The sequence below is a fragment of the Syngnathoides biaculeatus genome, chromosome 23 (genome assembly GCF_019802595.1).
Source record: "Syngnathoides biaculeatus isolate LvHL_M chromosome 23, ASM1980259v1, whole genome shotgun sequence".
Lineage (NCBI taxonomy): Eukaryota > Metazoa > Chordata > Actinopteri > Syngnathiformes > Syngnathidae > Syngnathoides > Syngnathoides biaculeatus.
This window is the reverse complement of record NC_084662.1, coordinates 390,098-403,747: the sequence shown is the minus strand read 5'-3', so window position 1 is coordinate 403,747 and position 13,650 is coordinate 390,098. Positions and strand designations below refer to the sequence as shown.

Below are 13,650 nucleotides of genomic sequence, written 5' to 3'. Positions count from 1 at the left end.
ATTTAAACTGAGATGACTTGTTTTAATGAAACAAGTGCATAATATGATAGTTATACAATTATGTGTGTTGATAAATATGGTTAATGTTGTTTATTGTAATGTTGGAACTATATTTGATAGTATTGGAACATTACATTTGATAATATGGTTGTACAGATAATTTTTATCTCAGGTGCCCAGACTTTTTTACCCCAAGATCTACTTTTCAAATAGCCAGCCTTTCACGAGGTACCGACGATGGGAGGTGGGTGGGGCGGGGTGATGATACTCCCAATGTTATTTTATTAATGTTATGTGCTGTACTATATATAAATATATATGTATATTCAAAATACAGAATTAGCTTTTTGTGCACTGTATTGTCTGCTTTCATCATGGTTCAGACTCTGCCAAGGTAGAATTTTAAAATTACACACCATCTCTTCCTGCACTTTCTAATTTGGCTTCACACCAGACTTATCCCACTCGAAAAGAAAAAATCTCATCTAGTTTAACCACTTTTTCTTTGATTATTCACATACTCCGACAGTCATTGCATCTTAAAACAACAGCATTTCTTTAACTTTCTCCATTAATATCGAAAGTAAATATAAACAGCATGTCTAGCTCGTCTTTGCTCTACGTTCCCCTGACTATGTTGCGAACAAAAACAGTAGTGGTGCACGCTGTCATTATAAAACACATTGGGCTGCGTAAGTACTGTAACATTTGTAATTATGAGTGTACATCTTTATGAGGTGGGGTTGGGAGCGGGTGTAAGGTAAACTAGGAAAAAGTGTGGTGGAGCAGTGGTCGTTGTCACTGTACATATGTGAATTGTGCCATTGGATTTAACAACCAGTCATCCCACCAGTCATCCCTCACTCATTGCATCACATTGCAAAATGCCACAAACTAATAGCTTTATGTTATACTTTGAATTTGCATTGGATTTCTTTTTTGTGCGCAACGCAGAATATCTGCGAAAAGACAATCAGTGGCACGTGCAGTTTCAAGGGAACATTGGCAGACTTTTGTTTTTTGGGCACGCCGTCCCGCGATTAACCTGGTCGACCAATTGAGCACCTCTGTGCAGAGCAAACGGTCAACAAAAAATTGTCTCAAAATTGGGTTTAATTCTACTTTGCTCTATGTAACAATACTCACTTTTATATCAAACCTTTCTTTGTAATCTGCTGGCAGTTGCTGCACCACAGTAGTCCTTGCATGGATGGAGAGATGACACCTTTTCATAAAATGAAAGCACCAAGACGGATCTCTATGAAAGTGTTTGATCATGTGTTGTGCTGTTGTTACTGCCTTCAGTCGAATGGTGACTGGAGAAACTTTTTCCAGGCTGTTCTTTGTTCAGTCTATTGTTCAAGTACGTCTTCTAACTGTGGTCACCTCGCTTTGATTCTGTGGAAACTCAGTTTCTTAACTTGAAGTTCATTTTCTTGATTCCTCCACTTCGCAACCATAGATTCATTGTTGAATTCGTTCGCAGCTGCTGTATTTCCAACTGCATAACTTATAGCCTGGAGTTTGAATTGTGCCTCTTAAAGTGCCACTGACACCAAAAAGATGAACTAGTAGGTTGTTAACCAAAAAAAAAAAACAGGAGCGGATAGGAGAAAGGTAATAGTAGGCCTTACTCTAAACTTTTGGCACTTCTTGTGGGACTAGCTTATGCATTAGTCGTAATTTGGGAGGAAAGTTTTTTCAGCGTGGCCTTATGCTAGCCTCACAGTTCTGAGGACCGTGTTTCAAATCCCAGCCCCGCCTATGTGGAGTTTACATGTTCTTCCCGTGCCTGCATGGGATCTCTGTGGGAATTCTTGTTTCCACTCACATCCCAAAAACATACTTTAATTTGAGACTAAATTTCTCTCCACTCTGAAGTTGCATACTGTGAGAGGTGCAAGGCCGGTGTGGTATACTTATTCCCCCTGGCTCGGCACCTGTACTTTGTGGTTCACCTACATGGATGAGAGGATAGCCTACCTCCACCTTTGGGTGGGGTGACTAGTCCTAACTGTTGTTTGTTCGTTTGCACAAAACAATTCTCAAGAGTGCCGACCCTTTTTGGAGTCATTCGAGGGAGTGCTGCAGACTACATTCTTTGCTGAGGGACTTCAATGCTCATGTGGACAATGACAGTAAGATCTGAAAGGGCATGATTGGAAGAACAGACTCCCCGATCAGAACCCAAGTGGTGTTTTTTTTTACTATACTTCTGTGCTCTGTTCAGGGTGTAGCTGTCAACTGATCACCACTTGGTGGTGATTTGGCTCCGATGGTGGGGAAAAAGATCCCGGTCTGGTGTGGCACGCCCCATTGTATCATGTCTGCTAGGAACATCTGGCAAAATCCAGTTGGTTTCAAACCCCACCTCCAAAAGAACTTTGCTCATTTGGAATGGGTAAGAATGAAATTGAATCCAAATGGACCATGTTCCACCTCTCCATTGCTGAGGTGACTGACCAGAGCTGTGGTTGTAAGGTGGTCAGTTTCTCTCGGGGCGGCACTCCCCAAACCTGTTGGTGGACACCATTTGTGAGGTATGAAGTCAAGCTGAAATGGAGTCATATCAGTCATGTTTGGCCTGTGGGATTCATGAGGCAGATGATGGGTACTGTCTGGCCAAGGAGAATGTGGCTTTGCTGGTCGCTGAAGCAAAAACTCAGGTATGGGAGCAGTTGAGGGTGGTCATGGAAAATGGCTTTCAGACTGCTTCAAGGAAATTCTGGCGTCTTGGGAAGTGGAAGCAGTGCACCATCAACACTATATTGTGAGATTGGGGCGCTGCTGACCTCGACTCATGAAGTTGAGTCAATGGAGAAAATACTTTGGAATGTATGTTAAGTATTTTTGACAATTTTTCCAAAAGCACATTTGTAAAGCCACACACTGATGGTTCCAAGGGCCTGGCTCTCATTCTTCACACAAATTCATCCCAAAGGTGTTCAGTCATATTGAGCTCAAGACTCTGTGCAAGCCTGTCAAGGTAATCCACAGCAAACTCTGGACATTGAGTCTGAGTCTACGATGTTCCGCGCCTTCAGGGCAGCTGTGGGGGTCGATGATTCTGCTGTTAGAACACCAGTCGTTGTGCACATAAACACAAAGCCCTCCTCCTTTCCTCTTACCGGAGACTTCGGTTCTGTCCTGCCGATGTACTGTCTGGCCCACTAGCGAAAACTGCAGCATCAGGAATTCACTAATGTAGGCTCGTTACTGTGATGAATATAATACTGCAGTTCCGGACAAAATTGCTTGTGGCTAGTTGTAATTCCAATCCGGTTTTGCGTTGGTCAGAAAAATGCTTGGTCGTGGTGGTCTGTGAGGTTGCTTCCTTACCTTAACAGACAGGCCCGACCAACATCCTTGCTTTTTCTTACATTCTCTCCGCCTTCTCCATCGCTTGCTGGGTAGACTGGCTATCCACGGAGATGCTGGTGGGCTAGCGATGACCACCAGAATATTGTTTTTCTTTTATTTGTTAATGATTGATAAATAATACTTCAATCCCAGATCAGTCAGGTCCTGGAAGCTATAGTTGAACGTGGCTTAACAAAAATCCACAAATAGCACCAAAAAAATGACAAAGAAAAAGTACCAAACTGGAGAGCTCAGAGCAGCTGCACCCGTGTGCGGCGCCATCTTGTTCTTGGTAGTGTGCACTGTCTGGGCGTTCCCTCTACACCTATTGCCCTCGTGGCCTGACCTGAATAAGCAAGGGAGGTGGGGAGGACGTTAGAGAGAGAGAGAGAGACAGATAGAAAATAATCCAGTTAACACATTTGACATTTCACTCCAACCACATTTTATAATTGAGACAATACCCTGTTTCCAGGTCCTTTGACGGAGACCAATAACCTGTCTGACTACACTATTGCAGCGGGCACCACTGCACTGAATGTCCAGAGGCTTTTGCGGGCTTTGAAACTTCGGAAGCCTGTTCTGCTGGAAGGATCACCTGGTGTAGGGAAAACGAGTCTCGTATCTGCACTCGCAAAAGCTTCTGGGAACCATCTGGTCCGAATCAATTTGTCAGAGCAAACTGTAAGTATTCATACAACTCTACCTGTGCGCATCATCTGAAATCATCTGACAGTACAGTTGTCCCTCGCTTCATGGTTAATTTTTTGCAGATTCTGTGCATTGCAGATTTTGTTTGGTAGATGTTGTGATGTTACCTGCACATGTCTGGTACAATCATCTTGAGAGACTAAATGATTTAAATGTGGTAGAAATGACTCACAGATGGTCAGTTGGGCTGTTTTTTCTTTGCAGAAAAAGAAACCTTACTGAGTAATGCAGCTCATACTTTTTTCAAATCAATAAATTGCTCTTGGGTGCAAATGACATGACCGTGAAGTAACATTTTATTTGTTTTGTGAAATAAAAAACAACCTTAGCCCAAGAAACTGAATACTTTATTTATCCCACGAGGAAACTTTTATTGTCACAGCAGCAATATTCAACAATTACAACAAAAAAATAGGCACAACCAACAACTAAAAAGAGGAAAAAAATACAAAAACATTTGAGGGGACCCTCAAATTGCAGTAGCCATACAAGTAGTCCAAAAGTATTGTCGTGACAGTGAATAAAAGATTTATTTAGGTACACCTGGTATGGATTTAGCATGCACACTTTCATCTTATCAACAGAAACAAATTCACATAAAGACCAAGCTTGATTTTCTATAATTACAACACAGTAGTTTAAAACATCACTGCACTGAATTTGGGGTACCTGTGATGCTTTTTGCTGACTCCATTCCTCCATTGCTAGTGAGGAACAATGCAACAAATGGAAGAGCGACGTTTAGCTTGAATTTCAGCAAATATAGTACTTTAGTTTAAAACATTCCTGCAATGGATTCTGGGTACCCATTGTCCTTTTTTTGCTGACTACATTCCCTGGACCATCAGTGGTGAGACAAAATCACTTGTTCACACCATGTTTGCATGGGTTTCAGTTCAAATCTCTCAAGCAAGGCATGCTCAGTTGGCATGTGCTTACGTAGTATGTATGAATGATAACTTCAAGTGGAAAAAATAATATACCTGCACCTTGTCAGATTCCACTTATCCGCAGGACTAATCAGCAGAAATGTCCTGACCGACTCTCCAGTTAAAGGGTTAAGCTACCCTTTTACCCGAGTCGACTCTTAACGCCGTGCATTCAGGGGACGGGAGCGTCTTAAGTCGGTGTCAAGATTAATTCGCCTAGGTGAACTAACTGCCTTTAGTTTTGCCGAGCCAATTCGGTCTGCCCTCACTTATCAGGCCTTGTTGAGTAACCTTACAGAGTAAAAGGGTGACAAAGTGATCGCTCCGCTTTCACAGCAGCTTCATATCTTATGAATCTACTGCACTTGTCATTGACCTAGCAAATTTAGCAATCCTTGTCAACCGGAGATTATCAATGAGTGACTGATTAAAATAGAATTTTACGACTAGATGATGTTAATGTCGTTGACGCTCGATCTTTAATGAGGTTGAATGGTAATGAGACAACTCAATGTAAGAATGACAAAGATAGATGAAAATGGAAGTTTTAAGTATTTAATAAAATGATAATCGTTCAGATAACATTCATTACTCGACAGTTACTCCCGCCAGTCGTGGGGTACGGTTGCAATGTTAAGGCAAAATTCGATGTTAATTGAACATAAATCAATAAAAGAAAAAAAATGATTAAAATGATAATACTGATGGTAAGTAGGATGAGATAAATGTTAAAAGTAGTAACAAGTAATAAAAATGAAGTAAGATTAAAAGCATTAAAAAGCATTCGAAATTCGGGAAAGTGGACATTTTGAGTGAGCCTGTTAGGGGTGATCAAGTCCTACAAAACTCTAAGACTAATTTAGTAATAAGGATTTTTAGGATTAAGGATCGTCAAGCCAATTTGCCCTTCTTAGGTAACCACGTAATATCGCTGGTATTAATCTGCCATTACCTTATTATAATAGTTGCAGCGTAGTTTCTCAAATTGGTTTTGGATTACTTATGTGAAAATTTTAAAGTATCTAATAACTTTCATCCCAATAATTATTGGACAGGATGTTCCAGACTTGTTTGGGGCGGATCTACCTGTAGATGGACAGAAGGGAGGAAAGTTTGCATGGCGTGATGGCCCACTTTTGGCTGCTTTGAAGAAAGGACATTGGGTTCTCCTCGATGAGGTACATTATTATGTCCCTCTATGTTCTTGTATGCGTAGAAACTATCAATTCAAATTCTTCCTTTATATCCTCACAGCTGAACCTGGCATCCCAATCAGTGTTGGAAGGACTGAATGCCTGCTTTGATCACAGAGCAGAAATCTTTATTCCTGAGCTGGGCATGACCTTCAAAGTGCAGCAAGAAAAGACCAAAATTTTTGGCTGTCAGAACCCATACACCCAAGGTGGTGGTCGTAAGGGGCTTCCCAAATCTTTCCTAAACAGATTCACACAGGTACTAAATAGTTAAAAAGTTAGTTATTCTTTTTACAGATTAATGATACTGTATTTCTACTCATTTCAATTAATTTTGGAGGTAGAAGTATGGTTTCGCGCTATTTAAAAATTAAGTCAAATTTATTAAGTTATTTCAGATTGCCACGATATACCTTGATCGAGATTTTTCTGTCTACCGCTCTCCAAGCTGTCACCTGTTCTTGGTTGAGAGGTTTGGTTGTACAGATAATCCAAGGAGCGAAGTTGTCTGGGGCATTGCACTCCTGGTAAAACCACTTGTGGCAAACAGGTCCTAAGCGAGGGACCAAACTAAGTAGAGCTCTTTGGCCCCCTATGATGACAATTATAATTGGAGTGAGGTTTCCTTTACCCAGATAAGAGTCACCCTGGTCTCAGAGAAGCGACGCATGGAGATGGCTCTCAAAGGTGAGCACCTGGAGGGAACATGGATCCCCCTTCCTATGCGCTCAGCACCTGTGGGGTGGGACAAGGGGCCGGGTGTGTCGTGACATGGTGTTAGCGGAAGGCAGGGACATTGCCGGTCCAATCTCTGGGTATAGAAGCTGGCTGTAGGGACGTGGAATGTCAACTGTCTGGCAAACAGCCCAAGCTGGTGTACGAGGTTGAGAAGTTCCGACCAGTTATATTCGGGCTAACCAGCATCGCAGCTTGAGATCTGGTACTAGTCTTCTTTTGAGAGGTTGGTCTCAATCTCACTTTGAGTAAGGGATCAGAGGTGCCAAACAGTTGTTGGCAAACTGATTGGGTTCCCTTCAAGGTGTTTCTATGTTGGGGTTTATGCTGGTGGGTAAGAGGATAGCCTCCCTCTCCTCAAAGTGGGAGGAATGTTGAATGAATATTGTTTGTGCCAATGCATCAAACAGAAATTCATAGTACCCATCCTTTTTAGTCCTTGGATGAGTTTTTGCCGAGTGCGCCTGCTGGTGACTCCCTTGTTAGTATGGAGGACTTTAATGCTCATGTGGGCAATGACAGTGAGACCTGGAGGACAAGAACATCACCAATCAGAACCCAAGTGTTGTTCCAATTGGTACATGGGAGTTTGCCCAACCAGTCTACAGATGTTTTGTGGAGTTGGAAAAGGAGGTTGTGTTTCCAGATTCCTGGCAGAAAGTCACTTTTGTTTCCAGTGAGAGTTGAACTCCCCCAAGGCAGACTTTCATCACTGATTCTGTTCATTACCTTTTTGCACAGAATTTCTAGGTGCAACCAAGGTATTGGAGGAGTCTGCTTTGATGACATCAGTATGTACAGTGCCTTGTGAAAGTATTCAGCCACTTTGAACTTTTCAACCTTTCGCCACATTTCATGCTTAAAACATAAAGATACAAAATTGCATTTTTTTGTCAAGAATCAAGTGGGACACAATATTGAAGTGAAATTTTATTTGATGGTTTAAGCTTTTTTAACAAATAAAAACTTGAAAAGTGGGGCGTGCAATATTATTCGGCCCCCTTACATTAACACTTTGTAGCGCCACCACTGCCTGCAATTACAGTTGCAAGTCGCTTGGGGTATGTCTCTATCAGTTTTGCACATCGAGAGACTGAAATTCTAGCCCATTCTTCCTTGCAAAAAAGCTCAAGCTCAGTGAGGATGAATGGAGAGCATTTGTGACCGCATTCTTCAGCTCTGAACTATTCCATTGTAAGTTTGGTTTGGCTCATTGTCTTGTTGGACGATAAATCTCCGAATCCAGTCTCAGGTCTTTCGCCGACTCCAACAGGTTTTCTTCTAGAACGGTCCTGGATTTGGCTCCATTCATCTTCCCATCAATTTTAACTGTCTTCCCTGTCCTCGCTGAAGAAAAGCAGGCCCAAACCGTGAAGCTGCCACCAGCATGTTTGACAGTTCAGGGTAATGAGCTATGTTGCTTTTACGCCAAACATGGTTTTGCATTGTGGCCAAAAGGTTAGATTTTGTTTTCATCTGACTAGAGCACCTTCTTCCACATGTCTGGTGTGACTTGTGGCAAACTTTAAACAAGGCTTTTTATGGATATCTTCGGGAAAAGGCTTTCTTCTTGCCACTCTTCCATTAAGGCCAGACTTGTGCAGTGTACGACTGACTGATTGTTGTGCGATGGACAGACTTTCCCACCTCAGCTGTCGATCTCTGCAGTTATGGGCCTCTTGGCTGTATCTCTAATCAGTCTTCTCCTTGTTCGAGATGAAAGTTTAGAGGGACGGCCGGGTCTTGGTAGATTTGCGGTGATCTGATACTCCTTCCATTTCAATATGATTGCTTCCACAGTGGTCCTTGAGAAGCTTGAGAAATCTTTATGTATCCAAATACACCTTTAAACTTCTCCACAACATTGTCTTGAACCTGCCTGGTGTCTTCCTTTGTCTTCATGATGCTCTCTGCACTTAAACAGAACCCTGAGACTATCACAGAGCAGGTGCTTTTATATGGAGATTTTATCACACAGGGGGATTCTATTTATCATCAGTCAACATTGGATCATTCAGAGATCCTCACTGAACATTTGGAGTGCGTTTGCTGCACTGAAAGTAAAGAGGCCGAATAATATTGCAAATTTTATTCCACTTCACGATTGTGTCCCACTTGTTCTTCATTCTTGAAAAAAAAAATGTATATCTTTGTGTGAAGCCTGAAATGTGGCGAAAGGTTGAAAATTTGAAGGGGCTGAATACTTTCACAAGGCACTGTATGTCCCCATTTTTTGCTGATCATGTGGTTCTGATTGCTACATTGCGCCATGATCTTCAACTTTCTCCCAAGTATTCCCAGTCAAGGGCAAAGTGGCTGGAATGATAGTCGCCATCTCCAAATTTGAGGCCATGACCGTCAAAAAAGGGTGGAGCACCCTTTCTGGATAGGGAAGAAATCTTGCCCCAAGTGGAGGAGTTCAAGTATCTCTGGCTCTTGTGTGCTCTCATGTGAGTAGAGAATGGAATGGGAGATGAACAGGTGTATCGGTGCAGCGTTTGCAGTAATGTGGACTCCGAATGGGTGTGTCATGCTGAAGAAGTTGCTGAGTTAATCAAGACAAAGCAATTATTTTACTGGTCGTTCTACATTCATTCCCTCGCCTATGGTCACGAGCTTTGGGTCCTGACCGAAATAAGCGTCCAAGATGAGTTTCCTCCACAGGGTGTCCCAGCTTTCAGAGAGCGGATGAGAAGCTCAGTTTTACGGTAGGGGTTAAGTCGAGCAGCTGCTTTTCCTGGATCTGTTTCCAATTGCTTTATTGAATTTCTTTTGGATAACATGGTAGTTAACTGATTAGCACATCTGCCTCAAAGTTCTGTGGACATTGGTTCAAATCTGCCCACACCTATGTGGAGTTTGCAAGTTTCCCCCTTGCCTGCGTGGGTTCTCTCGAGCTACGCTGATTTCCTCGCACATCCCCATAATGTGTGTTGAATTAATTGAAGTGCCTGACGGGGTAAATGAATTGTTTGTATAGGGCTTTTAATGTCACCATTTTCACGACGCCATATTGCCGGTCAAAAAGAGCTACTTGACAGTGTGGGGGACATTGAACCAAAGCAGAATATACACAATGCCCGAGACTTGTGCTGTTGGTTGTTACAACAGACAAGACATTTGAAGAGAGAGGTCATTCTATAGAATACCAGCTGAAATGATGAGAAAAGATTGATGGATTTGGGCAATTAAATGTGATAGATTTTTCCCAACCAAATAGACGATTGTGTAGCGATCACTTCATTTCAGGGAGGAATTATTCTTCTCAATCTCAAATTACCAAGAAGTATTTATAATGCCAAGTTGACTCATTTGAGAACAATATATTAAAAAAAAAAAAAAAAAAAGACGAAGTTGTCTCTAACATACACTGAAGCGCGTTGCGGCCACACGTTAAACTGGGTAAACCTCTCCCCGACAGCCTTTTTTTTTTTTCCTCAAAATTGCAATTGTTCCTCACTGCCTCATGACCGCCATCATATAGTAGCTTTCATCCATGCTGATATACATGATAGCATGCATGCTAACAATGTGATGTACATGTTAGATTGTACTTCATTGGGGTTTTCACACAAGAAAATTTAGAGAACTTGGTGTGCACACAAGGCACACATTATAAGGTGCCCCGTTTATCTAGGAGCAAATGTAAGACTTTTAAGTCCAACTTATTCTTGTGAAAATATGGTACTATAGGGGCGCAAGCCAGTGCAATCTGTAGGCCGGTCCCAAGCCTGGATAAAAGCAGAGGGTTGCGACAGGAAAGGCATCCGGCCTAAAATTGTGCCAAACAGTGATGAAAGTCCTCCGGATTTTCCCAGAATTCTGGATTTTTAAATTTTCATGAAAATTGCTCCGGAAAATTGAGCAAAAACTGCCTAAAATTAATCCGGATATTAGTTGACAACATTGAACGAACATGCATTTGAGTTTGTTGTTTTGCTTTCACATGTTGAGGCACTAACACAGTGGAGTAAGTAAGAGTAACGCCCTTCCCCTCGCATTCTCTCAAGACATAGCTTATTTTGTGTGGTCTTGACATTAATTTACGCGTTTATTCATAAACGCTGTTAACTAAACAAGTCTGCTCCAAAACAACCGGTATTCACCCGGAAACAGGAGATGCAAGTTAACCGTACTGAGTATGTACGGAGCAAGTACGAAAGCGCATGTTCAGAACTGCTTCACACAATGCGAGCACATTTACGTCGACAGTCATCAACATCATGAGGCATGTCAAAGGAAATTCAGTTACACCAGGGGTGCTCATTGCGTCCATCGGGAGGCAGTGTGACGGCGTAAAAAAAAACAACAACAAAAAACAGACTATTATCCACCTCGTCGCTTGATTCACATAAAGGCGCGTTCGAGCAAGCCGTCCTCCTATGTTGTTGCCACGAATGGCGATAATGTTGAACTAATCTTTCAGCATTTTCAAAACATTGCGAGTATAGACTGTTCTTGTTTATTCCTTGACAGGCCAGTGCATTTAACTTTTCTTCAGTTTGTCAGATCAAGAATTTTTATTGATGAAAAATTTTAAATACCCTTTTATATCATGTTCTACTAATATTGGTTGAAATTGGAAATTATCATTTCAGAGTTTTATATTTTAGTTTTCTATTTTAGTTAATGTATTTATTTTGTTTTTAATTTATAGTTAGGTTATTTTAAGGCCATCCCTAATCACACCTGCAACTTTATCAGCAAAAATGACTCACCACACCTGTACATTTTTCAAATGAGTGTGTGTGTGTGTGTGTGTGTGTGTGTCTGTCTGTCTGTGTGTGTGTGTGTATGTGTGTGTATATATATATATATATATTATATATATATATATATATATTAAAGGCATCTGATTATTCTATTCGTATTACCAGATCTATATCTAAGATAGTGAGCAATGTGTATCGGTACAACGCGACATCACAAGTTTGAGACTGAAACGTTAATAGTAATTACGACAGATCAACTTGTTGAACATGTTTTTCTGTACGGTGTGTATCAAGGGCATATTTCCGTGTATATTCTATTTCTATAATATAATATGTATAATGTGGGGAAAAGGACAATTTCAGATGTCTTTTTACTGAATAGTTCACTTAATTCATTTTTCTTGAGATAAGATGGCATATTTTAATGAAAAATGTGATTTTGTGCGAAGCAGTGATAGGAGGATGGGGGTAAAAAATCTGGGTTTGGCTGCCCATTTTTTTGGGGGGGGTCAGGACTCGGAAATTTTTCAATTTTTGTCTGAATTTTGTTCACAGATATCGCCAGAATGCACCACAGCCATCCATTTTTTTTTTTTTTAAATTTCGCAGGGGGGCATGCCCCTGGACCACCCGAGTGCTTGCATTTGTATTTTGAGGAATTTTCACGAATGTCTACATTCATCTCTAGCCAAACAAACAAATCCATACCGGATTGGTTGTGGCCTAGGTTAACAACATATGCCTCCGCCGCCGATACTGCCAGACGTCAGTGAAATTCAGCTACTGTGGGTTGAACGCAAAGAGGAGGAGGAAAAAAGGTTCGTTGGCAGAAAAAGCAGAGGAATGCACAGAGCCTACAACTGAGTGTAGGGACTTTGAATGTTGGGACTATGACAGGAAAAGCTCAGGAGTTTATTGTCATGATGATTAGAAGAAAGGTTGATATATTGTACATCCAATAGAGAAGGTGGAAAGGTAGTAAGGCTAGAAGTTTAGGAGCAGGGTTTATTTTACCATAGAGTAAATGGGAAGAGAAATGGAGTAGGGGTCATTTTAAAAGAAGAGCTGGTTGAAAACATCTTGGAGGTGAAAAGAGTATCAAATAGTCTTCTTCTTTTCCTTTCGTCTTGTCCTGTTAGGGGTTGCCACAGCGTGTCATCCTTTTCCATCTAAGCCTATCTCGTGCATCTTCCTCTCTGTGTTCTCATGTCCCTCCTTCACAACATCCATCAACCTTTTCTTTGGTCTCCCTCTTGCTCTTTTGCCTGGTAGCTCCATCCTCAGCACCCTCTACCAATATACTCACTCTCTCGCCTCTGGACAAACCAAAACCAAAAACCAAACCATATAAGTCTGCTCTCTCTAACATCCAACTTTTGCTGTCCGTCTAATGACCTCATTTCTAATCCTATTCAACCTGTTCACTCCAAGCCAGAACCTCAGCATCTTCATTCCTGTTACCTCCAGTTCTGCTTCCTGTTGTTTCTTCAGTGCCACTGTCTCTAATCCGTACATCATGGTCTGCCTCACCCTACAACTATGTGTAGGGAATTTGAATGTGAAAGGGAGTAAACCTAGAAGCTTAGGAGCAGGGTTTAAACTATTTTACCATGTAGTAGATGGGAAGAGAAATGGAGTAAAGGTTATTTTAAAGGAAGAGCTGGCTAAGAATGTCTTGGAGGTGAAAAGTGTATCAAATAGAGTGATGAGGCTGAAATTTTAAATTGAGGGTATTGTGTATAATGTGATTAGCGGCTATGCCCGACAGGTAGGATGTGACCTCGAGTTGAAAGAGAAATTCTGGAAGCAATGAGACGAAGTAGTCCTGAGCACCCCTTAGAGAGAGAGAGAGAGAGAGAGAGAGAGAGAGAGAGAGAGAGAGAGAGAAGAGAGAGAGTTGATTGGTCCAGATTTGATTGGACATGTTGGTGAAGGAAACAGAGGCGACGGGTAAATAGGGCATTCAGCAAAGGAACTTTCAGGGTCAGATGGTGGTGGACTTCGCAAAAA

The 13,650-nt window shown here is 41.6% G+C and overlaps 1 protein-coding gene across 5 annotated transcripts in view; it reads left to right on the top strand.

Annotated features, from left to right (window-relative positions):
* mdn1 (midasin AAA ATPase 1) overlaps window positions 1-13,650 on the top strand; it is a 326,227-nt gene that overhangs the window by 150,392 nt on the left and 162,185 nt on the right. For all 5 annotated transcript variants that reach the window (XM_061812802.1, XM_061812803.1, XM_061812800.1 and 2 more), the window contains exons 37-39: window positions 3,836-4,044; window positions 6,056-6,178; window positions 6,255-6,452. In XM_061812802.1, coding sequence (XP_061668786.1) covers window positions 3,836-4,044; window positions 6,056-6,178; window positions 6,255-6,452 — 530 coding nt within the window. The remainder of the gene's footprint in view (window positions 1-3,835; window positions 4,045-6,055; window positions 6,179-6,254; window positions 6,453-13,650) is intronic.